The sequence below is a fragment of the Triticum aestivum genome, chromosome 5D (assembly GCF_018294505.1).
Source record: "Triticum aestivum cultivar Chinese Spring chromosome 5D, IWGSC CS RefSeq v2.1, whole genome shotgun sequence".
NCBI classification, from domain to species: Eukaryota; Viridiplantae; Streptophyta; class Magnoliopsida; order Poales; family Poaceae; genus Triticum; species Triticum aestivum.
Window position 1 is genome coordinate 321463124 of NC_057808.1, and position 26621 is coordinate 321489744.

Below are 26621 nucleotides of genomic sequence, written 5' to 3' on the forward strand. Positions count from 1 at the left end.
AAGTGGCAATATAAAGTGACGTTCTTTCGCATTAAGATTTTGTGCATCCAACCCTGAAAGCGCATGGCAACCTCTGCTTCCCTCTGCGAAGGGCCTATCTTTTATTATTATCTTCTACCTTATGCAAGAGTCATGGTGATCTTCACCTTTCCTTTTTATATTTTATCCTTTGGCAAGCACAGGGTGTTGGAAAGATCCTGATAGATATATCTAATTGGATGTAAGTCAGCATGAGTTATTATTGTTGACATTACCCTTGAGGTAAAAGGTTGGGAGGCGAAACTATAAGCCCCTATCTTTCTCTGTGTCCGATTAAAACTCCATAACCACAAGTATTGCGTGAGTGTTAGCAATTATGAAAGACTAAATGATAGTTGAGTATGTGGACTTGCTAGAAAGCTCTGACATAGACTCTTTCTGATGTTATGATAAATTGCAATTGCTTCAATGACTGAGATTATAGTTTGTTAGTTCTCAATAAAGTTTCTGATTCATACTTTGCATTGTGAATATATTATTACTTGAGCATAAGAAATCATATGACAATATTCATATATGTTGCTGTTATGAGAATAATCATGATGCCCTCATGTCCGTATTTTATTTTATCGACACCTCTACCTCTAAACATGTGGACATATTTATCGTTATCGGCTTCCGCTTGAGGACAAGCGAGGTCTAAGCTTGGGGGAGTTGATACGTCCATTTCGCATCATGCTTTTATATCGATATTTATTGCATTATGGGCTGTTACTACACGTTATGTCACAATACTTATGCCTATTCTCTCTTATTTTACAAGGTTTACATAAGGAGGGAGAATGCCGACAGCTGGAATTCTGGGATGGAAAAGGAGCAAATATTAGAGACCTATTCTGCACAACTCCAAAAGTCCTGAAACTCCACGAAAGTTATTTTTGGAAATAATAAAAAATATTGAGCGGAAGAAGTACGCCAGAGGGGGACCCACCTGGCCACGAGGGTGGGGGCGCGCCCTACCCCCCAGGGCGCGCCCCCTGCCTCGTGGGCCCCCTGTTGGCTCTCCGGTGGCCATCTTCTGCTATATGAAGTCTTTCGTCAAGGGAAAAATCATAAGCAACCTTTCGGGACGAGACTCCGCCGCCACGAGGCGGAACCTTGGCGGAACCAATCTAGGGCTCCGGCAGAGCTGTTCTGCCGGGGACACTTCCCTCCGGGAGGGGGAAATCATCGCCATCGTCATCACCAACGCTCCTCTCATCGGGAGAGGGCAATCTCCATCAACATCTTCACCAGCACCATCTCCTCTCAAAACCCTAGTTCATCTCTTGTATCCAATTCTTGTCTCCAAGTCCGGGATTGGTACTAGTAGGTTGCTAGTAGTGTTGATTACTCCTTGTAGTTGATGCTAGTTGGTTTATTTGGTGGAAGATCATATGTTCAGATCCTTTATGCATATTAATACCCCTCTGATTATGAACATGAATATGCTTTGTGAGTAGTTACGTTTGTTCCTGAGGACATGGGAGAAGTCTTGCTATTAGTAGTCATGTGAATTTGGTATTCGTTCGATATTTTGATGAGATGTATGTTGTCTAGCCTCTAGTGGTGTTATGTGAACGTCGACTACATAACACTTCACCATTATTTGGGCCTAGAGGAAGGCATTGGGAAGTAATAAGTAGATGATGGGTTGCTAGAGTGACAGAAGCTTAAACCCTAGTTTATGCGTTGCTTCGTAAGGGGCTGATTTGGATCCATATGTTTCATGCTATGGTTAGGTTTACCTTAATACTTTTGTTGTAGTTGCGGATGCTTGCAATAGAGGTTAATCATAAGTGGGATGCTTGTTCAAGTAAGGACAGCACCCAAGCACCGGTCCACCCACATATCAAATTATCAAAGTACCGAACGCGAATCATATGAACGTGATGAAAACTAGCTTGACGATAATTCCCATGTGTCCTCGGGAGCGCTTTTCTCCATATAAGAGTTTGTCCAGGCTTGTCCTTTGCTATAAAAAGGATTGGGCCACCTTGCTGCACTTTATTTACTTTTGTTACTTGTTGCTCGTTACAAATTATCCTATCACAAAACTATCTGTCACCACTTATTTCAGTACTTGCACAGAATACCTTGCTGAAAACCGCTTATCATTTCCTTCTGCTCCTCGTTGGGTTCGACACTCTTACTTATCGAAAGGACTACGATAGATCCCCTATACTTGTGGGTCATCAACCACCCACGCCGACGAGCACCTCGAGGTCCTTTCCTCGGGGCAACGACCGTTGTTGCCTGTTGGTGTCCTGGACCAGAGGGTATCTACCATGCCGGCTCCCAGCCAGGTGGGCTGGGCAAAGGACCCCTTTTTGGTTTCGTCCTGGGCTACTTCGGGCAACCCATGACGCAAGGGATATTCCACAAAACTTGGCATATAAGACAAAGATTCTTCTCTACCAACATAGCCGACTAGAACTCCTATTATCCAAGGCTCCGGTACATTATATAAACCGAGGCTAGGCTAGTCGACAGATCATTAGAATCTTACACAACAATCTCGTGGTAGGCACCTATACTCTGTACTATACCCCAATACAATAAATACAAGCAGGACGTTAGGATATTATCTCTTGGAGAGAGCTTGGACCTGGGTAAAATCTTGTGTCCTTATTACCATATTTACAAGACGCCTAACATAGAATCCCTACCTTAAGATCTATCCGATTTGGCTCTGTTAGCCGCCGGTACCACCATGGCGCTGTCACGGATAGCCCGAGCTTGGCACGACTGCCTCTAACCTCCTCCACATCGTCCTCGACCATCACTAGTCGCGTCCGCCGCTGCGGCCCCTCCTGTCCCCGACCTCACCTCCAGCTCCGGCGTTGTCCATGCAGCAAAGGGGATGAGGGTCCTATTGCTCTTTGCAACAAGAATCATGTTGCAGTTGCAATGACGGTAAATGACTACGGTGAACGACGGCAGTGCTGCTACAACACGCATCAACAATGGCGGGGGTGTTTCTGCAATATCATCTCCATTGCAAAAAGAAAAAGAAAAATTTGCAACACCACCTATGTTGCAAAGGTGAAGACAAAAGCAAAATTTTCTTCAGCATCACCTATATTGCAATGGTTTATTCTGCAACACCACCTATGTTGACGCTAGGCCGACCGATGATGCCAGATCTAACGACTCGCTGCCCGCTGATATTTATAAAACTATCAGTCACTGAACGGATAGCGCTCGCCCTTTTTGTTTTCTTTCATGAGCTTGTTTTATAAGGTCTACATACCATCTTCAACGCAAAACACTAAGAAAGATGTTTAAAAAAATAAAATGAAATATATGACCAACCCAAATAAGATACTTTCTCCTTTCATATTAATTGACGCTGAAACGGATGGGTCTAGCATTCAAATACGTCGATACATCTGTTTGAACGTCAACTATTATGGGACGGAGGGAGTACTTTTTTTCAACACAGTACAAACGCAGACGCTCATAAATACGGTTCAATTCCTAATGACCCGAGTTCAATTCCTAGAATTGACAGGTAATGCACAGGGGTTTTCCCTCATTTATTGAGGATCAAGTTTGGTGTGTGGTCAAACCACTCATCAAAAAATATCTTGATACTCATTAAAAAAACCGAGGATCATGTTTATCTTGGTACTCATACTAAAAATGGCCGTATGCATCCCTAGTTGGTGCAGAGGCCGGAGAAGTGAAATTCTCACCCAATTTTTAAGAATTTTTGGAATCCCCTATCTATCTGACCGCTCGCGTCGCTCACGGGAGGGAGGGGGGCTTAGGCGGAAACCCAAGCCGCCGCCGCCGCCCCCGTCCTCTCCATCTGCTCCCCCGCCGCCGCCGGAGCACGCCAGCAGGCAAAGCCTGGTTGGCCGACGGCGGTGGCGGGGATGTCTTCTCGCGCTGAGATCCCTCGCGCGGGGAGCGCTCCAGCCGGCCCCGGACGAAGCGTCTAGGCCGCGGAGCTTGGGAGCCGGGGCGGCGGCCCCGGGTGCTGGTGGTGGTACTGCCGAGGTGGCCATGTGGGCGGCGCTGGGGCAGACCTGCGGCGGCGGCAAGGTCCTTCGATGGCGGATGGTGGCGACGGGGCATATCGATCCCCTAGCTTGCTGCGCACGCCCCTGGCCTCCTCCCTAAGACGACGTCGTGGTCTGCGGAGACTGGTGTCGGATGGAGTTGCGGACTGGCAGTGGCCATGGTGGCGGCGATCTGTTTCCCCATGAGCTGCACCCGACGTCTTCCAAGATCCAACCTAACTGCGGCCAGTCGCAAATATGCCTCATGCATGGCGGCCCTCGTCTCTGGTAGCGCCCACCTCCCTCGATCTGTGGTAGTGGCTCCAGCGTGGCGGTCGTTGAGGCAACGGTGGTCTTGGCATTGCTCCGGCCACGCAGTCTCTGGATTGTTGGGGCTGCGATGATGTGCTGGATGGATGAGGTGATTTAGATCCGATTGGCTGGATGATGGCGTATGTAGATTGTTCTGCAGCGACTTCAAACGGATCCACGATATCATCAAAAGGACTTCGGGAGGTTTTATCTCCTGATCCGGTGGATGACTTCAGCGGTGGGTTACAAATTATAGACAATGGCTTGACGCAGAGGGTTGTTTGTGGAGTAGCGGTGATCCAATTGTAGCTGCTTGGATAGCGGAAAAGCGGTGGAGACAACACATGTGAGATTTGGATGGTGGTGCTATGTGCACCCGGTCTCGAGCTCTGGGCAAAAGCCTACGACAGACCCGAGTGATTATTCCTGGCAATGGCGATGTTTTTTTACGTCGTTACCTTGTTGGAGGCATTGCTCGGATATGTTCGGACTGATTCTTCAAAGTGAAAACTTTGATACTGACCTTTGTGGTTGGATACGGTGACGGCGTCGCTTGAGTGTTGCTTCCTTCCTGAAGGCGTTGTTGTTGAAGATCCTTGTCATCCATGTGGTGTCAATGGTTGGTGCGGATATGGTCTTAGTTGTAGTTTGTCGATCGTTTATCTGGTCGCTTTGGGGCTTATTTCTTGTTTTCTTTTCTTTTTTCCACACCTGCACATAGCTTTTGGTCTTATGACTTCGCTAGTTTCCGGTGTGTTTCTGTGTGTGTGTTGGGTTGGCTGTGTGCATCTTAGTTATGCAGAGGCCGGGTGTGTGTTCAGTGTGATGTATCATCTTGATGCTTCATTTGAGCCAATAAAATCCATCCTTTGTCGGAAAAATACATACGTACATACACTCACCTCTATAAATGCACGCACGCACACACACACACTTCCAAAAGACTAAGCCGACACATCATTTTTAGATTGACAAAGTCGCATAGACGCCTACGTAGTCGACGAAAACGTCTCTTCCCAGGAAACGCACATTACCGAAAGTCCTGAAATAAATCCAAAAAAATGTGAGCACCAATGTTAAGTCTATGATTTATAACCAAAATGCAGCACCAATGTTAAGTTTATGACTTGAACCCTGATAGACTGAGCATACTACTGTTCTCTTAACCTTCCAATCGCTGGTTGGTTCACGGGAGTACTTTTTGTTGACGTGTTACAAGAAGGCAAACTTGACAGTAGTATGCTCAGTCTATCATTTGAATTTGAACTTGACAGTAACAAAGCACCCCACAAAAATTTGGCCGCTCGGGCTTCCCTTGAACTAGCATTTGAACTTCTCTTTACAGGGAAACTAGCGTTTGAACCTACTATTCTTTTTTCCCATCAAGATGGCACTAAAGGTGTGTTAGCCACAGATCTTGATCTCTCTCTCTCTTCTTGTTTTTGCGGGAAGAACAATCTTGATCTTAAGGCGACTGGCGTTTAGTTTCGATTGGCAATGCAAAATGTTCAACATTTTATACCTACGGCATCACTCTTTTGTTACTGCAAAATGGAAATGAATAATTTGCAAACGTTACGCACATGCTTAATGTTTGCACAATCACATAGTGCATTTTGATGACCGGGACCAACTGCATATGGCCCGTACTGTTGAGTATATATTTTGTATTGCACGTGTATTAGAGTTGTGGCCCACCTTCTAGTCTTGTATAGTTGAGATAGAAACCTTCCTTTGTAATATATATATACGTGCACCAGCACCCTATCAATACATCATCTCTCCATATGGTATCATCCTTTTCGGTCTAACCCTAGGGTAGCCGCCGCCCGCCGCACCCCACCACCCGCTTCCGCCCGCGCGTCCCACGCCGCTGCCCGCCGCTCCGCGCCAAGAGCCCCTGCACGCCCGCGCCCGCGTCCCGTAGCCCGCGCGATCCCCTGCCATTGCACGCCGCTCGCCTTGCAACGCTGCTCTCGCGCCGCCGCTTTTTTTCCATCGCACTAGCCAGCCGCGATTGACGCGTTGACCCATCGCGCGCCTAGCAATGCTGCTTTTTGCATCGCTAGCCGCCGCGCCGTTCCCGCTGCAGCCGCGCCCCGCCGCTGCTGCCATCTCCTCTCCCAACCCTAACCTTCCCCGCACCCGCACGCCGTCGCCATGTGGCCCTCCTCTCCCGGCTCCTCCACGACTCACTCGTCGAACCCCTTTGCTGGCCCCGAGCCCTCCGCCGCCGCCATCCGTGACCTTAATATTGAGGCCCGAGTCCCTATCCGTCTCGACAGCTCCAGCACGTCGTACTACGCGTGGAAGACCTACTTCAACCTCGCCTTCCGCGAGTACTATCTCACTGAGCACATCGACGGTTCCGTGGACAGCGCGTACATGCGCGGCGACCCGGAGTGGTCCGCCATCGAGGCCACGATCATCCATTGGTTCTACCTGACGGTCTCGAAGGACATCTTCCACACGGTCGTCGTCGAGGACGACGACTCCTGCATCGTGTGGGGCAAGATCAACGCGCTCTTCACCGACAACAAACTTCAGCGCCTTGTTTTCTTGCAGCAGGAGTTCTTCGGCTGTCACCAGGACAACTCCACCATCGACGAGTACCGCATGAGGCTCAAGATGCTCGCCAACGAGCTTCGCGACATCAGCGCCAAGGTCTCTGACGACCTCATGCTGAGCACCCTCACCGCCGGTCTTAATGAGGACTTCGGCAACGCGGCGTCCAACCTCACCCTGTTGCCGCAACCCACTTTCCAGCGCGTTGTCGTGTACCTCAAACTTGAGGAGCGCCGGATGACGAAGCTGAAGCAGCGGGTTCAGCACACCGCCCTCGCCGCCGGTACCACCCGCGGCAGCCCTGCTCCTCCGGCCGCCCCCCGTCCGCCCGTGCCACCCGCGCCCGCCGGCTACTACCCGCTGCCGCCCGCGCCCCCCGCGCCTCCCCAGCAGCCGCAAGGTGGCGGGGGCCGGTGCAACCGGCGGGGTGGCGGAGGCCGCCGCCAGCAGCAGCCGCAACAGCAACAGGCGCCAGGTGCAGGGGGCGCCCCGCTTCCCGCAACCCCCTCCGCCGTGGGCCGCCGGGCAGAACCCATGGACGGGCGTCGTCCACGCCTATCATATGCCCGTCCCGCGGGCTCCTGCACCGGGTCTCCTTGGCCCCCGTCCAGCGGGCCACCAGGCGTTCGTCGGCGCCCCCTACCAGCCCTACGGTGCCCCGCTCGCGCCGCCATCCCTCGGTGGCTACGACGCGCCCGCCCAGGCGCTGCCCTATGGAGGCCAGCTGCCACCGCCGGCACCTGCACCGTGGGACCCTGCCCTCCTAGCCGCCCTACACTCGGCGCCGTCGCCGAGCAACTATGGCGGTGGAGGCGACTGGTACATGACCCGGGTGCTACTGCGCACATGACAGCTCATCCCGGTAACCGTTCCTCCTCCACTCCCGTTTACACTCCCACTCGCATCACCGTTGGCAACGGTTCCTCTTTACCCATCACCCATGTCGGTAGCACTAGTTTTCCTTCTAGTTCCACACCTATCACTATGTCTAACGTTCTTGTTTCACCTTACTTAGTCACTAGCTTAGTCTCTTCGTCGTCTTACTCGTGAGAAACCTCTTACTGTTGAATTTGACGGTGTTGGTTTTTCTATGAAGGACGCCCGTACCCGGATGATGCTTCACCGATGTGATAGCCCTGACGAGCTTTATCCCGTGCACGCCGGCGCCTCCACTTCCACACCCGTCGCTCTCTCTGCCGGCGTCGACCTTTGGCATGCTCGCTTGGGCCACCCCAACCCCGTCGTTTTGCGTCAGATTCTTAGGAGTTTTTCTTTCTCATGTAATAAGCTCGACGAGCATACTTGTGAGGCTTGTCGTTTGGGCAAGCACGTGCGTCTTCCATTTAGTGCGTCTACTTTAGTTTCCACTTTTCCGTTTCAGTTGATTCATAGTGATGTTTGGACGTCTCCCGTTGCGAGTAACACGGGCTATCTATACTATTTGGTGATTTTAGATGATTATTCTCATTATGTGTGGACTTTTCCTCTTCGTCGTAAATCCGATGCTTTAGCCACACTCACCACCTTTTACTCCTACGTCACCACTCAGTTCGGTAGCCCCATACTTGCACTCCAAACTGATAACGGAAAAGAGTTTGACAACGTCGCTTTTCGCTCACTTCTCGCCTCTCACGGCACCATCTTCCGTCTGACTTGCCCCTACACTTCACAACAGAACGTCCGCGCCGAGCGCCACTCTCAATGACTGCGTTCGCACGTTGCTCTTTCATGCAAACGTGCCCGCTCGGTTCTGGCCCGATGCCCTCGCCACCGCCTCTCTCTTAGTCAACATTCGTCCGTGTCGTCCCTGGTGGAACTATGCCCCTCACCACCTTTTCGGTACACCACCATCCTATGATGGTCTTCGCATATTTGGGTGTCTTTGTTATCCTAGCACCGCGTCCACCACGCCACACAAGCTTGCACCCCGCTCCGTCCCATGCATCTTCCTTGGCTACCCTCCCAACACCAAAGGTTACCGGTGCTATGATCCTACCACTCATCGTGTGTACACCTCGAGGCACGTGTACTTCGTCGAGACGGTGTTCCCTTTTTTTCAGGTTCCTCCGACCGCGGCTCCTTCGGCTCCGGCCCCCGCGCCCCTTACCTGGTGCGATGCGCGGCGGCATCCCCCGGCGCCCCCCCGGCCCGGCGCCTTCTGCCGCCCCCTCCCGGGTTCTCGACTCCCTCACCCGAGGTTGAGTCCGACCGGGCCCCCGGATCCCCGGCTCCCTCGCCCGAGGTCGAGCCAGCGGGCACCCCACCCGTCACCTCGGCCGGCGCTGCTACTCCTGCGACGGGCTCGACCTCGACCTCGCCTGTCGCCTCCTCCACGGCTGGCTCGGCTGGCGCCGTCGCGGCCCCCAACGCCGCGGGCGCCCCCGTGGCCGTGGCCCCCGCCGCCGCGGCACCCGCCGCCCTCGCTGGCCCGGTCACCCGTGCCCGTGCAGGCGTGCATCGGCCGAGCATGCGCTACTCCTCCGACGAGTATGCGTGCGCTGCCTCGACATCGACGCCATCACCCATCCCCACCTCCGCTCGTGCCGCTCTTCGGGATCCCCATTGGATGGCTGCGATGCAGGAGGAGTTCGATGCCCTACAGCGCAACCGCACATGGCAGCTTGTTCCGGGACCCCCCCCCCGTGCCAACATCATCTCTGGCAAGTGGGTGTTTCGCCACAAGACTCGCCCGGACGGTTCTCTTGAGCGCTACAAGGCTCGATGGGTGGTTCGTGGCTTTCGGCAGCGCGCGGGCGTGGACTTCACCGACACCTTCGCCCCGATTGTGAAACCGGGCACGATCCGCGCCGTCCTTCAGCTGGCCGTCTCGCGCACCTGGCCTATGCATCAGTTGGACGTTTCCAACGCCTTCTTGCACGGTCATCTCGCCGAGCAGGTGTTCTGTGAGCAGCCTACTGGTTTCGTCGACGCCGAGCACCCCGACTTTGTGTGCTTGCTCTCCCGCTCTCTTTACGGGTTGAAGCAGGCACCTCGGGCTTGGTACCAGTGTATCGCAGCCTTCCTGCAGTCTCTGGGCTTTCGGTCCACTCGCTCCGATGCCTAACTCTTTGTGTATCATCTGGGAGCTGACACTGCATATCTGCTGCTCTACGTCGACGACATCATCCTCACGGCGTCCGCCCCGATCTCCTTCAGCGGCTCACTGCTCGTCTTCGCGATGAGTTCGCCCTCAAGGACTTGGGGCCCCTGCACTACTTTCTCGGCATCGAGGTGATCCGGCGGGCTGACGGCTTCTTTCTACATCAGCAGAAGTACGCCCAGGAGCTCCTTGAGCGTGCCGGTATGCTTAAATGCAAGCCGGCGCCCACTCCCGTCGACACGAAGGCGAAGGTCTCTGCTCTGGAGGGGTCTCTCGCGTCCGATGGAGCGTTTTATTACTCTATCGTCGGTGCTTTACAGTAGTTGACGCTGACTCGTCCCGACCTGCAGTACGCTGTTCAGCAGGTGTGCCTCCGTATGCACGCCCCGCGTGACTCTCACTGGACTCTGGTGAAGCATATTCTCCGTTACATATGCGGCACCATGTCCTTGGGACTCACCCTGACGGCCTCCGCCTCCACCGACCTCGTGGCCTACTCGGATGCTGACTGGGCTGGCTGCCCCGACACGCGACGCTCTACGTCAGGCTACTGCGTCTACCTTGGGCCCTCGTTGATATCTTGGTCATCGAAGCGGCAGCCCACGGTCTCCCGCTCCAGCGCCGAGGCAGAGTATCGCGCCGTGGCTAATGCTGTGGCCGAGTGCTCTTGGATACGTCAGCTGCTCCAGGAGTTGCTTTGTGATGTTCACAAGGCCACTCTTGTCTACTGCGATAACGTCAGCACGGTCTACCTCTCCGCCAACCCGGTGCACCATCGACGGACGAAGCATATTCAGCTCGATATTCACTTCGTGCGCGAGCAGGTTGCCCTTGGCCGTGTTCGGGTTCTCCACGTGCCGACGACGCAACAGTTTGCTGATGTGATGACTAAGGGATTGCCTACTCCCGTCTTCGAGGAGTTTCGGTCCAGTCTATGTGTCTCCAGCGACGCTTCGACTGCGGGGGGTGTTGAGTATATATTTTGTATTGCACATGTATTGGAGTTGTGGCCCACCTCCTAGTCTTGTATAGTTGAGGTAGAGGCCTTCCCTTGTAATATATATACGTGCATCAGCACCCTATCAATACATCATCTCTCCACACGTACGAACAAGTGCCAATAATCCTGTCTAAAGAAATGCAGATTACTTCCTTTTTCAATCACCCACAAGTTGTACACTGAGCGACAAACCAACAAAACTTGCACTAGATCACCATCTGCTTTCTGAAGCATAAAGAGCAGGGCCATAAAAGGGCTAAAGCCTAAAAGGACTCAGCAAGTTCGGTGCTGAAAGAATATGCTAAGGCGATCCCCTTCCAGCAAGCCTACAAAAAGACCAACGCTCCCTCTCAAGCTGATCCATTGCACCATCACATCTCGCGGTATCACCATCTGAGAGCCAGCCTACATAGCATCGATTTGCCATGGCCTTCATCTTCATCCTCTGCCCTCAAATATGTCCAGAGAAGCCGCGGATGATGGGCAGAACGCCATGCTGAAAAGCCTCAAGCTCGTAGGGCAACCAAGCATCTTTGGCAGATATTACAACATCTCCTGAGCTCATCTGTATTTTTTCATGTAAACTTCTATGCTGGAGAGTGATGGTTACCTGTTGGTTAAACTAGTAGTGTTTGTATGTTCATTTCCCTTCTCTTTGCGTTGTTGAGCACTTGAGCGTATGAAGACTGTTGGTACTTAGTAGTGATACTTGTTTTCAGTCAATTGAAGAACTCTGTTTCTCGTGTGCTGCTTGGGCTCTCCATAAGGTTTTTAGTGGCATTTCATTAACAATCATCAGGAAAGGTAAGTCACTATGGTAGTATCATATATCTGACTCTCTAGGCAAAACATAACTAAAATTGTTGCTCAAAACTGGTAGAGCATCCACAATCACGATTGTCAAATTTCGATCCCCAAACGTGGTTGTAGATGCTCCTATTGTTCTCTGAATGTTTACTTCTGAAATTGTACACATAGTGGATATGTATAGGCTCATCTCATCTCATGGCTGGCTATTGAATGAAGCATTACAAAACAGAGTCTAGACATCCATTAAGCGCAATGCAGAATTCAGCTAGCAACCACCAACCAAACTTTTCACTAACAAGGAGAAAAATTCAGGACAAGTTTGGACCATCATGTCCAAGTTTATTCTCACATACGTACTTTTCATGACTAACAAGGAGAGGAATTCAGCCAGCAACCACCAACCAAACTGACCTGAAATCCTGAACCGAACACGGGCCAGGTCAGGTCCTCCTACTCGGCGGCCTTGGGCTTGGAGAACTCGGAGATGCCGCTCGCCTCGATCCACTGCTCCCAGTTCCTCCCGTCCGCCTTCCTGTACTCGACGTGCGCCAGGGTGCCGGCGCCGACGCAGGCGGCGGTGACGGCGACGCCGTCGGGGTTGGACCTGGGGATGTAGAAGGAGGTGATCCCGCACACCTTGCAAAAGGTGTGCTTGGCCGTGTGGGTGCCGAAGGTGTAGGTGGTGAGGAAATCGCCGGCGCCGGCCTGGAGCGCGAACTTGTCCTTGGGCACGACGAAGTGGGTGTTCCCCCGCATGGAGCAGTCGGAGCAGTTGCAGATCCACGCCACCACGCTCGCCGGCGCCTCCACCTGCCAGCGCACGCGCCGGCAGTGGCAGCCGCCGCTGTGGACGACCTCCGGCTCCGTGCTCATCGTGGGCTTTGGGTTCTTGCCCGGTTGGTCTCTTGGGTCGAGGGGGAATGGAGGATATGGATGAGCTCTTGCTCGAGGGGAAGAGAGGAAGAGATGTTGGGAACAGGCGTAGAAACCTGTGGCTCGGCGGGTTCACTGCGCCGGGCTGATGCCACGTGCTCAAACTCCTCGCAAAGCTAGACACTCGTCAGCGGTGACACGACCGAAGCCGCGCGGAAAGCGGGATGAAAGGGAAGCAACTAGATAATGGAGCGCTCATAACTAGCACTCCGCGAGTGACAACTGTCGTGCCTGAAGCGCTCCCGCAAGGGAAATCAGCTGACGTGGTTGGCTCTCGGTTTGTCTTTCCGGTTTGTGGTTTCGTGTGTTTTGCAGTTTGACCTTTGAATTACCAGAATTTTCCGTTTTCCCTTTCCGTGCGATAACACAAAGAAAATACCAGTTCGCGCGGTTGGTTCCGTGTTCCCTTTTTCGTTTCCCTTTTTGTTCCCACTATATTTCCGGGTAATGGAGATTTATGCGGTAGTTACGGGCAGGGACTACCAACACTATCAACTGTGACCTTTCAAGTAAGGAAAAAACAGCAACTTTTTAATGCAAAACGGCAGTCTTCAGAATCGTTCAATCGTGTGAATTCTGTATAGACACGGTTGTACCCAAGCAGAGGCACATGTGTACACTAGCAGAGGCACATGTGTGAATTCTCCAGCGCGAGGGAACCTCCTGCTCGCCTTCGACTCGTTTAATTTTCATAAACATCTTGAAGGGGGCATAGGTTGAAGTGTGTTTCGGTCGTGCACCGTGCTGGTTCGTGCGGCGCGTTGTTCGTCGGTTCGTGACACGGCGCCTCCGGCGCGAGGGAACCTCCTGCTCGCCTTCGGCTCGTTTAATTTTCATAAACATCTTGAAGGGGGGGCATAGGCCGAAGTGTGTTTCGGTCGTGCAGCGTGCTGGTTCGTGCGACGCGTTGTCCGTCGATGTGTGACATGGCGCCTCCGGCGCGAGGGAAGCTCGTGCTCGCCTTCGGCTCGTTTAATTTTCATAAACATCTTAAATGGGGGCATAGGTCGAAGTGTGTTTCGGTCGTGCAGCGTGCTGGTTCGTGCGGCGCGTTGTCCGTCGGTGTGTGACACGGCGCCTCCGGCGCGAGGGAACCTCCTGCTCGCCTTCGGCTCGTTTAATTTTCATAAACATCTTGAAGGGGGGCATAGGTCGAAGTGTGTTTCGGTCGTGCAGCGTGCTGGTTCATGCGGCGCGTTGTCCGTCGTGGTGTGACCCGGCGCCTCCGGCGCGAGGGAACCTCCTGCGCGCCTTCGGCTCGTTTAATTTTCATAAAAATCTTGAAGGGGGGGGGCATAGGTCGAAGTGTGTTTCAGTCGTGCATCGTGCTGGTTCATGCGGCGCGTTGTCCGTCGGTGTGTGACACGGCGCCTCCGGCGCGAGGGAACCTCCTGCTCGCCTTCGGCTCGTTTAATTTTCATAAACATCTTGAAGGGGGGGCATAGGTTGAAGTGTGTTTCGGTCATGCAGCGTGCTGGTTCGTGCGGCGCATTGTACGTCGGTGTGTGACATGGCGCCTCCGGCGCGAGGGAACCTCCTGCTCGCCTTCGGCTCGTTTAATTTTCATAAACATCTTGAAGGGGGGCATAGGTCGAAGTATGTTTCGGTCGTGCAGCGTGCTGGTTCGTGCGGCGCATTGTCCGTCGGTATGTGACACGGCGCCTCCGGCGCGAGGGAACCTCCTGCTCGCCTTTGGCTCGTTTAATTTTCATAAACATCTTGAAGGGGGGCATAGGTCGAAGTGTGTTTCGGTCGTGCAGCGTGCTGGTTCGTGCGGCACGTTGTCTGTCGGTGTGTGACACGGCGCCTCCGGCGCGAGGGAACCTCCTGCTCGTCTTCGGCTCGTTTAATTTTCATAAACATCTGAAAGGGGGGGCATAGGTCGAAGTGTGTTTCGGTCGTGCAGCGTGCTGGTTCGTGCGGCGCGTTTAATTTTTATACAGCAGGTTGTGCAAAAGGCAAGCTCCTTTGTTTTGAAAGGCACGGGTTTGAAGAATATGTAGTCACGTGTGCGTAGGAGCTAGCCATGGTTGAGTCTCTAGAGGAATGTACGTGCATGCACATGTGTGTATTGTCCGGAGGCATGGGGCCTTGTCGCTTCCGGAGGCACGAGTGTGAATCATCTACAGTCACGTGTGTGTAGCAGCTAGCCACGGTTGAGGCGCTCTTGGTATGTGTGTGTGGATATTGCCCAGGGGCATGGTGACCCAGGCTTTGGTGGCACAGGGCCATGTCGCCTCTGGAGGCACGAGAGGGTGGTCTCTAGAGTCACGCGTAAGGGTTCGTTTTGGGAGTCACTGTTGTCGTACAAATAAGAAGGGGCACTGTTGTTTATAGTGTACTGGCACTCTCTAATGATGTTCTTTTTTCAACATGAACACGCAATTTCTAACTATATTACATACAAACGCGAGTTATTGATAAATTGTTTTGTCACGTCTTGATAGAATTAGCCTCGCGGGCTAAATCAAAAGTTTTAGTCTTCATTCTTGCTGAAGATCTTGCTAATCTCGTCACCCATTTCATTAGCTTTGACTTAATTCATCTCGCTACTTAAGAGAATGTACATTGCCTCTGCCCTCCAGGCTTCGACCTCATCCTGTGAAATTTTGCCGAAAAGATAATTATATTATTAGAGTTGGTGCATAAAAGTTGTATATAAGTAAATATATATAGACTTACTGTCAAATCTTCCAGGTCGAAAACTTTTCACCATTGTAGAGGAATGCAAGCTTTAAAACAGCAAATGGTGATTCACCCTTTTCTACCACTGAAACATCTTGCACGGTATGAATCTGCCCATCTTGTTTTCTTTGGATTCATTGTTTGTTTAAGTATGGTGTTGAAGACTTCTTTAATCCTAGGTACCTGGGAATTGCATTTTGTAATTGTTTTAATACTGCAACTTGTAAAACTGAAAAAATTGTTATGTATAAATGCTTACGATTACCGACTTATGAGCGTGATATTCCTGTAACTGTGTTTCTCTTTCTTTTTGAGCGTCTTCATGTTCCTGAAGAACTCGACATGCTTCATGTGGATCCAATTTATCCACGTCTATATTTTCTTTCTCAAATTCCTCTGGAGTCGCTTCTCGAGGATCAATAATGTGAACTTTGTGCTTATATTTGTCTAGCACATATAGTACGTAGCGGTCATGCTTCTCCATTGGAATGAATATCTGCGTACAAAATACTTGTTGGTTTTCTGACAGTTTAACATAAAGTAATTTGATAGAACACATATTTTGTGATTTTGTCACGGAGGAAAGGGATGTTACCATGTTTGCTGTTGAGAGCTTTTTCCGTTGATTTTCTTTGAGATACATGGGAACCAGTTGATTCTTTGTTTTTTGCAATTCACTTTTAAATTTTGGAATAGTAGTTTTGTCTTTATTTAATTTCAGTATATGCTGCAAACAATAATTACGATGCAAAAAACTGTTAGAAAAAAGAGCTGTGTAACAATATAACAAGAGTAGGTGTTGCAGTATAGACAAGATTTTGCTTTTTAAAAGTTTACCTCTGCAAAGTTTGGGCCTAATATTACTCTGTCACTCTCTTTTGAATCTTGTCTGCTTTCCCAGATTTCTGCTATGTCATCGAGCACCCTCTTTTCCATATGATGTGGTATGTTCGTCTGTGCTGGTCTTGGACCAAATACTGCCTTCAGTTGGGCTCCAGTAAGTTGCGTGCTTTCACTGTCCCTACGGATGCGCCTAAATATAGTTTTGTTGCGACAGGGAGATAAAATAATTTTGGAGGTCAGGGTTAGTGAGAAACAGATTTTTTTTACATTATTTTTTGCCTCGGTCCAACTATTTTGAGGTGCAATAGAAAATAACTCACTTTTTATATTCCTCCTGCCAGCTTTATGTGTTGGAAGCAATGAGAATGTTTTGTGTATGGACTAGTGCTTCGTCCTTTTTTCCTTTTTGTTTCATCTGTTTCTATTAGCGGAAGCAGATATGTAATATGTAAGTTCTCGTGATACGAAAGACATTGGTCAACCGTGGGATGGGGTGGGACGGGTAGGTCATTAAAAAAAGATAACCAGAAATGATTTTCTTACCTTTGTTGGTGGAAAAGAAGTTTGAAGTTTCTGGTTTGAATTCTTTGATTCTTCCAGGTAGTTGCTCGCACTTTACTTGGTTCGTTTCACCAAATATGGCTGTAAAAAAGAACTCTGGTTTCCACTCGGCATCTACGTTTCTATGCTGCATGAAGGTCATCGGATATTCTTTTATTTTTCTTTCATGAGATAATTGAAGTATTCAAGTAGTGCTGCTTCTAAAAAATAAAATTGTTGCTCTCGTACTATTCACTTACATGGAAATCCTCATCATCTTTTATGAGATCAATGCCATTCCAGTATTTTGCAAATTGAACCATGAAGTGTCCGCATTGGGTACCCTGCTGTTTTGGCACGCAAACTCTGTTAGGTGTTTCTGCTATCCTCGACCAGTTTGGTTCACTATTGGCTCGTAGTTTCGCTTCGCCGTAATGCTTCTTCATGAGTGCGTGCATCCTTTTAATCTGTGATTACGGTTTGGTTTTATTGTTGGATTTTTCCATTAATAAAGGGAATGCAGGAATTGGAAAATCAATTAGAAAACCAAGGTTGAATTGACGTACCAGTTCTGGGTGATCCTTATGGTGTGTTTTACATGTATTTTTTCCTCTGCCGTGTGTGTAATTCAGTGAGTCAAGTATGTCGATGGAGCTCGTGTACTTGTTGAGCACGTACAGTGTGAAGTGTTTAGCTGTGTTGTGAGGTATCATAATCTGCGGTGTTTGGAGACAGAGTGAGTTAAAGTTCATTCTTGCCAGGAGAATTAAATGACATGTAAATGTGCAAGCTGTAGGAAGAATGAATTATGTTTGTATATTTCTATTAACTTACCAGCTTTTTCTTTAAAAGTTCCTTCCCTGTTACAAAGGGTGCAAACTGTTTCAATGCTTCGTCCTCATTGAATTCTGCTAGTCCTCCTTCTCCAGTATTAACACCGAGCACAATCTGCGACCAAAAAGTTTTCTACTTTTTAGTTCAATCTTCGTAATCACTGAAATGATGCAAGTGTTTTTGTCAAATTGGACTTCATACGTTTGCAAATTCTGGGAGTATGGCTTTATCGGTTGTGTTGTATTGTTGCTACACTGTCCATTCTTCGAACAATGCGTTGGCGATGGAGCCCTCCATCTGTCCTGTATCTCCTTTCTTTAGGTCTTCCATTATTTGTTTTCCTGTAATCCAATCGGGTCGCTTCGAGCTAATATATACGTTTAGTCTGCAAGCAGAAAAAGTTTATACATTAGTTAGGTGGGTTTAAAAAGGAGCAACATTTCTTTGTTTTTTTGTTGTGACAAGAGAAGTACTTACTCTCCGCATTCGTCCTGTCCTTCTTTGCTGAATAGGTATTCATGAAGTGCTCTGGCTTTGTTCATAAATTTGAAATCTCCTGGGATAAAAGTAGGAATAATAATTTTTCCATGGATCCTGCTTGAAGGCTTTACCGGCCTCTTCTTGACCGAGATTTTCTTGTCTGAGCTGTTCTCAGATGATTGAGGCATTGAATGTTCTCCGGATTCTTGCTGCAAGATCGCCAGATACGGCTTGGCATCTTTGTTGAATTCATAGCTTTCATAGTCGTTCAGCCATGTTTTGATTACATCGAATTTATAGCCCATCTTTACATACTCATGGTATTCGTCTAGTTGGAGCGGTTAAAGGCTTAAAAGAAATTCATCAATTTCTTCATGCCTTTTCCATTGTTTTGGGCTGGAATTTATAGCCCATCTTTTCCATTGTTTCATAAAATCAAGAACAATCCAGGATTGTCTTGCTTGGACTTTTGAGTATATTCATCAGTGCAATCAGTCTAAAAAGCCCATCCTTCTGCTTAAGTTAGATTTTGAAAAGGCTTTTGATTCTATCCAGCATGAGGCAATTTTAAAGATTCTTGTAGCAAAAGGTTTTGACAACACATGGATCACATGGATTAAACAGTTGTTGTCCTCTGCAACTTCCTCTGTTCTGCTTAATGGTGTACCTGGCAACCATTTTAAATGCAAGTGTGGAGTAAAGCAGGGATACCCTATTTCTCCTTTGCTCTTTGTTAGTGCTGCAGATCTCTTGCAGACAATGATTAATGATCTACTGTAGCAGGGTTTGATAAGTAGGCCATTGCCAACCCATGATCCTGATTTCCCTGTTGTTCAGTATGCTGATGATACATTGCTTCTTTTAAATGCTGAAAGGGGTCAAATGGAGGCACTGAAATCAGTGCTCTGTTCTTTCTCAAAGGCAACTGGTCTCCAGATCGACTTTCATAAATCTTCCATGTATCCTATTAATGTGAATGATCATGATGCTACAAATCTAGCTACTTTTTTGGCTGGAATTTAGGCACAATGGCTTTCACATATTTGGGCCTGCTAGTGGGGACTACCAGACCCAAGATTGTGGATCTTCTTCCCCTGGTGGACTGCATGGAGAGAAGACTGACATCTAGTTCTTGGTTTTTGCCTCAAGGAAGCAGATTACAATTGGTGAACTCTGTCATTTCTTCCTTGCCTATCTTCTTCCTTTGCAGTTTGTCAATTCCTCAGGGTATTCTGAAGAAGTTGGAAAGGATTCAGAGGCAGTGTTTATGGAGGAAATATGGTCAGGAGAGGGGCCACTCCCGGGCTGCCTGGCCCCTTGTTTGCAGACCCAAGTCCAAGGGTGGTCTTGGAATCTTAAACCTTGGTTTGCAAAATGAAGCTCTTCTTCTTAAGCATCTTAATAAATTCTATAATAGGATGGATGTGCCATGGGTCCATCTGGTTTGGGATTCTTACTATTTCCAAAGGGTCCCCCATGATACTATACTGTGTGGATCCTTTTGGTGGAGAGATGTCTGCAAGTTAATGGATAAATTCAGAGCAGTTACTTCTGTTGATGTTCACAGTGGAGATACGGTACTGTTCTGGTCTGATTATTGGCAAATTGGGAACAGTTGCATTCCTCTTCAAGATCGTTTTCCTAGGCTTTATTCCTTCTGCCTCCACAAAAACCTCTCAGTCAGGGAAGTCTTTCAGGCTAATAATTTCCAAGAGTTATTTTATTTGCCTCTGTCTGAGCAAGCCTTCCAAGATCTACAACAGCTCTCGTCCTTGATGGGATCTTTCCAATTGGACAGTGACTGCCATGATTCTTGGGGGTGGAGGCATGGTAAAAAGTCTGAATATACTGCAAAGAAGTTTTATGATTTTGCTTATCAGCCAATGGTAGCAAATCCCATTCTGGGGTGGGTCTGGAAGAGCTGCTGCACCATGTCGATCAAAATGTTTGCCTGGCTAGTCATAATGGACAGGGTTAACACCAAGGACATGATCCAACGGAGGCATTGGAAGATTAATGATGGGCCTGAATGTGTACTCTGTCCAACTGGGACTCTTGAGGACTGAAACCACCTTTTTTTCCAGTGCAATTTCAGTATCCGCGTGTGGATTTATCTGCAAATTGTTTGGAAGGACTGTGATGACATGGTGGGAATTGCTTGGCATGCCAGAAAGGATTTCAACAAACCTTTCTTTTGGGAAGTGGTATTCATTGCTTGGTGGAATATTTGGAATGTCAGGAATGACAGAGCTTTCAGGAACATTCGACCTTCTTTCAGGGCATGGAAGAATGGCTTCATTCATGACCTAACGCTCCTCTCGCATAGAATCAAAAGGAAATATAGAGATGCCCTGCTTAAGTGGATTGATTTTCTACCTCCTTGAGGAGGTTTTTATTTCTGTGTTTTTGCTGTAATTATTAGGTATAGTATCCTCCCCCTTCCTTTGTATAGCTTTCGGTAGCTTTCTGTAGTTTCCTTTTCTTGTTTTCTTTCTTTTCCTCATCTTGAGGGATCCTTGTACTGGTGCTCTTTTTATTAATAAAATGCTGTGGGGGGCAAGCCCTGCAGTCTTCAAGGTCAAAAAAATTAACTTCATGCTCTTCTGTGGTTGTCGCATGCATAATATGTTCTTTTGGCTCGGGAGTTGGCGGAAATTCTTCTAGTACGCAACATTCTGCCTATTGCATTTCTTTGTCTCCCATATCGACTTCATACTTCAGCATATCTGTTAGAATCAAAAAATAATAATTAAAAAAATATTACTTCTTCTAGTGTGACAAAATTGTAAGGTTTAGTTTCTGAAAAGACTAACCGGTTGTACACTTGATTAATGACAGTTTGGTATTCGCTCTGTGTTGACTGATTAGTTGATATAGAATTTTTTTTCCTCAACTCTGGTACTTGTTCTGGCTCTAAGGTTGCTGTTGTTCCATCATTGGAGTAGTGCTTCAGGTTCATGTACATATAGAATGTGCAGTCCATTCTACATGTAGAGGAATGGTACTAGTAAGATTGTTGTATTCAAGAAACGGAAAGAAGAGAAATGTTGGAGCAATGGTAGTGGTAATTGTTGCATTGAAAATACGAAAGAACATAATTATTTCAGTAATTGTAGTAGTGAATCTTGCATTGAAAAAAAAGAAGTGAAATGTTGGAAGTGCTTACGTGTCTTCTTCTTGAAGTGGCACCTGCAATTTGACCTTTTTGAAATGGTTGATGCTTTTTTTGTGAAAGTTGTAGCTCTGTGCTTATGTGCCTCCAGATTTTCATTAATTTGCTGGTTACATTGTTGAAGAATTCTATTGTGCCTGGATATGCAGTTGAAGAGTCAAGGAGTTCAAAGCGCTGTTTTTGCATGTTAACTGTAATGGTGAAGTAATGACTTATAGTTTCGTCTTGCTCAAACCCGCGCAACGAACATGGTAGAAGGAACTGCAAAACACAAAATAAAAAGAAAACATTTGGAAATTTTCTTATATTTAGAAGCATAAAATAAAAAGAGAACTTTGCATAACATATACGCAATTGTATTTTGTTTTTAAAATAGCTGATCTGCTTACCATGTTATAATCTTGCAGTTTTTCTTCTTCTTGCATGTTGAAAAATGCTCTAAGCCTGGCAGGTTGTAATTTTTTTCTAATGTGTTCTTGATCATTATTTTTGTAGCACATTGGATCTTCATCGTCGGCTTTCTTTATCGAGTGTTGCTTGTTTCGTCACAGATACACAAAGGGAATTTGTCAGTTCAGTTATAGGGGAAGTTTATCTATTTATAAAGTCATATTTATCATTTTAAGCGTGATTCTTTTGCCGTGATCTTTACTTACAGTGTTGCGTAACGACAGAATCTTTCTTCCTGTGCCATTGAGTTGTTTTCTCAAGATCGTTAGCATGGGCTCGATTGCTTCGATGCTTACTGGTTTACCGACCTTGAAGCTTTCAGCGACATGGCCTAGATTGACATCAAACTTGTCTGTTGTAATGAAAAGCTCATCCCTGCAAAGTATATTTAGAAAAATGTTTTAGTTTACACATGATACAGTCAAAATGATCGTGTGTAAGAATGCGTTTTGTGTTAGTTGCATGAACTTACATTTCTCTCTTTGTCCATGGCTTGCATACAGCGTTGTACATGTCTTCGATGGCTTTGTTGACGGAATCACTATCTTTGCCCCCTTTCTCCATTGTGCCTGCGATGATTTTCAATTTAATGTAAATAATTCCAAGTCACAAGATCACAAGATAGCAATTAAGTTTCTATTGTCTTGCCTGCTTCGATGCTAGAAGATATGTCCTGTCCAGTGTTGTTCCTTTCTTGTTCTCCTTCTGCTTCTTGCGGCATGTTATGTTCTTCTTTTTGCATTGTACCCTTCTGTTCAGTTTCTGCTCCATCCTTATTTGAGTCGTTTGTGCTTTTCTTAGCATCATGTTTTTCCTTGTCAACCGTCATGTCTTGCTGGTGGTATTTTCCGTCTTGTTTTTCAGTCTCGACCTGGTTGGCACTAACCTCTCTGCCAGGGGAATTGGCATCGTACGACGGTGTAGGGTTTTCTTCGATAGTTTCTGGTTCTTTCTCTGGAACAATCTGTGTGTTTGCTTCATTGGTTGTATCTCCGTGGTTGCCTTTTTTGTGTTTCTGCGTTATCATTGAAAAAGCATTGAAATAATTTAACTTGCTACTTTATTTTAATTATAGTATCTGTTATGGTAAAATAGTGAAGCGTTCGGTGCGTGGTTTGAGCTATTTTGATTGTGATTAAGTCGTAATTTTGTGGAAACATTTTGTGCAACTTCACCTGTTGAGCTATCGTTGGTGATGCTGACTGTTCCACCCGTTCTTCGTTGAGTGTAGTTTCTTGGGGATCCTCTTGTTCTTTCTTTTGGTGTTCATCGTCACTGTCATGGTTTTTGTCTTGCAGTTGTTCGATCAGAAAGGTGGCTAAGTTGGAGTGCATTTGAGTTCTCATGGAACTACTTTATATTTTCATAGAATCAGCTTATGTAACTTTACCTCCTCAGTCGTTGCTGCTTCTGTTGTCTCTGCTACTGTTCTCGTTGCTGCTGCTGACTGTTGTGCTTGTTCTTCGTTGAGTGGAGGTCTTTGGGCATCTTCTTGTTCTTTCTTTTGTAGTTCATCGCCGCTGCCGTTGTTTTTGTCTTGTAGCTTTTGAAACACACAGGTGGCTAAGTGGCAGTGCATTTGAGGTTCCAGAGAGCTATTTTATACTTTCATAGGATCAGCTTATGTAACTTTACCTTTTCAGTTGTTGTCGCTGCTGTCGTCTCTGTTGCGTGTTTTTCGGTGAGTGAATATTTTGGGGCTTGGTCTTCTGTGACGTTGATGTCTGCCGTTTGAAGAATATGTTGCCCTTCTTCAGTGCCCTCCTTTTACTCACTGGTCTCCTCTGTCTGCGATGCAGGAAAGTAGTGAAATGTCAAATGCGTATTTTTGAACTATAAGATCGTGAAGAGGTTTTATGTGTTTTCACCTCTGTATTTGTTGTTGTTACTGCTGATTGTTCTACGTGTTCTTCGTTGAGTGGTGGTTTTGGGTCCTTCTCTTGCTCTTTATTTTGCTGTTCATCGTCACTGACCTTGTTTTTTTTCTTGCAGCTGTTCAAACATAGAGGTGGCAAAGTGAGAGTGCATTTGAGTGAATACAGATGTGGTAGGTTGGAGTTTATTTGAGTGTGCATGCAGTAATTTTATAATTTCATAGTTGCGGGTTTTGTAACTTTACCTTTTCAATCGTTGACGCTGCCGCTGTCTCTGGTACCTGTTGTTTGGTGATTGAATTTTTTGTGGCTTGGTCTTCAGTGGCATTGTTGTCTACCGTTTGAAGAACATGTTCGGTTTGTTCATTGGGCTGCTCTGGTTGTGTTTGATGGTCTTGATATTTGGTGCTCTCTTGAGCTTCTTGTGCCTGCACCAACACAAAAAATATTTAAGAAATGGGTGCATCTCTGACTGTTGAGTTGCAATTTTTTTATAAGACCTCTTTCTCTGGAGTTGCAGGACTGTCTACTGCTGGAACTACGGCTTCTCCTTGTCTCGTGTTGTCCTCTTGTTTTTCTTGTTCAATGTCTATGCCAGTGCTTTCGCTTGCTTCCTCTTCCTGTTTAATAAAAATTGAAATTATAGATTGAACTTCATTTGTGTCTGAGCTTTGTAACCTCACCTCTTCAGACGTTGTTGTTTGAAGTTCTGTGTGTTTTTGAGTTTCCTTTGGTTGTGCTGCTTCTTGATCTTCGAGATCAACGTACTCGTTTGTTTCCTGCGTTTGTTCAAAGAAAAGGGTGAGACATCCCTTATAATCCTTGTATTGCGGTGGCGGGGTGTATTAGGTAGTTCAGACATCATAAATGTCTTGAAAAGGGGTTATTGTTGTTGAATTTTTACCTCTGTGTTGATGACTAGGTTATTCGTGCATGCATCGACTGTTTCTTTGTCAGATATAACAGTCTCTAGTTTCTCATCGGCTGGGATGTCTTGGGCTTTCTCCTTTGTACTCGTGATGGTGATCTGCAATGTTGTGGCACTGGAAATCTCTTGTGCACAAACTTCCTGTTCTGTGACGCCTTCGTCTGTTTGAGGTTCACTATGGGGTTCAATTTAAGCACGGGTTGTCTCTTGGTCTTGCAGTGCTTGTGATACCTGGAGATCAAACAATATGAGTTTGCGGTTCACTTTCTTTCCTGCCATTATGAGTTTCCGGTGCGGGGTGTAGTGGGCTATGGAAGTTTACCTCCTCTTCGTTGTTTTCTTCTTCTTTGTTGTTTGTTATGCTAACGGTTGATTGTGGGTTAGCCTCTTGCATTTGGTTGGTGGGACTGCTGACTTGATTGTTCTCCAACTGAGCCTATATTTTGTTGGAGGTTTGTCAGTTAACTTATAACTCTATCCAGTTTTGAAAGGAAAGATGGATGTTCATACTGACCTCTTCACTGGTTCTGTCGTCGATCGTATCTTGTGCTTGTGTTGGGGTAGTTGTTGGTGTTGTTGTAGCATTGTCTGTTGTGAGGTTTCTTTGTTTGTTGCGTTCATTCTTGTTTTTGGGGTTGCTGACATCATCCTGTTGTTGGAGTTCATCTTGGCCTGGTGTCCTATTGGTACGTTCCTGAAAGCATTGAGACAGTTCTTTTCAGCTGAGGTATCAAAACAGGGGGTTGCTTTAGGGGGCGGATGGCAACATGCATTACTATTTATTTACCTGTTTTTGCCGCTTTATCTTCTTCTTGTCAATGCCCATGTCCCTTGATTTTGTTCTTCTCTTCCTCTCTTCGTCTTCTTCTTTCTTTCTTTCTTTTTCTCCTTTCTCCTGGTTCTGCTGTGGCTATGATTTCATTCGTGCGGTTGCCATCGACTAGTCTACTTGTGGCTGCTGGATCTGCTTGCTCTAGTGTCTGCAGGGTCGCCTTGTCTGTCAGGTACCTTGTGCAAACTATGTCCTGAAAATCTCTGAGTTGTTTGACAGCTTCAATTAGGGACATTGTTTGTTGCACGAGTGAGGTCTTGTTTTTTTCATCCAATCTCTCCTCTTTTTCGCTGCATTGGTGTTCAGCCCTGGTGGTTACTCCGGGTAACCGTTCTGCTTCATCGAGCACTTTCTCCAACAATTTCTTTATCCTTTGGAATCTTTCTTCTGGTCCTGTGCTGATGCTTGTGTTTGGTTCCCTGCTTCCACTGGTGCCGACAAGTGGTTCGCGTCGACGCTTGGGTGGAGGTGGTAGCAGTTTGGTCGTGTGCTGGTGTTGCTGTTGTTTACGATGTTCTCCTGCTAGCTGGTGAATTGAAGACGAAGTTGATGCTGTGCTGGCATAGAAGATCCTCTCTGCAGTTCCTTTCCATGTCTGCATCGTTTCGGTGGAATGGAGTTGATTAGAATGGAAACCGTTTAAAAAAAGGGAAGGACTGATTTATGTACAACAGAGCTATACCTGTATCTTGCCAAATTCATAGTCATCTGGTCGTGCTTTTCCGTCCCTTTTCATCTCTCCTCTAGCTATTTTCGCTAGGTCACTCTCTTTGAGATGGTTTGCTCGTGGTAATGAGGTCTTGTCCATTGTCTTTGCAATCTTCCGCATTTCTTTTGTGTCGGTTGGCAGCAACAGGGAGTCGAGGTACATGATTACTGGTCCCTGTGCCAAACCATTGATATGCTTTTTGTTCTTTTCTTCCTGAGGCAACATCCTGTGCTTCTGCCATATCTTGGCTCCTTCCTTAATACTTTCCACGATTACCTCGCAGAAATCCATCTTTGCCATTTCTGGATAGTCCATGTCCTTGACCATTATAGCTTGTTTGCTGAAGATAGCGGCGCTTGACCCGCAGACAACATTGTGAAAAAAATAAGGAAAAATAATTTAAGTGATTTCCTGTTTGATTGTTCGACATCTAGTTCCACCAATATTTCTAGCTCCTTGAACAGTTCTTTTGGCGTGATTTTTCTATGTTTGAAGCCAAGGTCTGACATCAGTTCTTTCATTGAAGTTG

The 26621-nt window shown here is 47.3% G+C and overlaps 1 protein-coding gene across 1 annotated transcript; it reads right to left on the bottom strand.

The window, feature by feature from the left end:
* Positions 1–5152: 5152 nt before the first annotated feature.
* Positions 5153–12869, bottom strand: LOC123121464 (centromere protein V). The gene is made up of 2 exons (XM_044541457.1): positions 12224–12869; positions 5153–5379 (listed from the first exon to the last, which is right to left on the bottom strand). Exon 1 carries the CDS (start codon positions 12683–12685, stop codon positions 12263–12265), a length of 423 nt encoding a protein of 140 aa, XP_044397392.1. The 5' UTR covers positions 12686–12869; the 3' UTR covers positions 5153–5379; positions 12224–12262.
* Positions 12870–26621: the final 13752 nt, after the last annotated feature.

What these genes read in the sequence shown, in the direction of transcription:
- LOC123121464 (XM_044541457.1), bottom strand. Translation starts at nt 12,685, where the DNA reads ATGAGCACGGAGCCGGAGGTCGTCCACAGCGGCGGCTGCCACTGCCGG.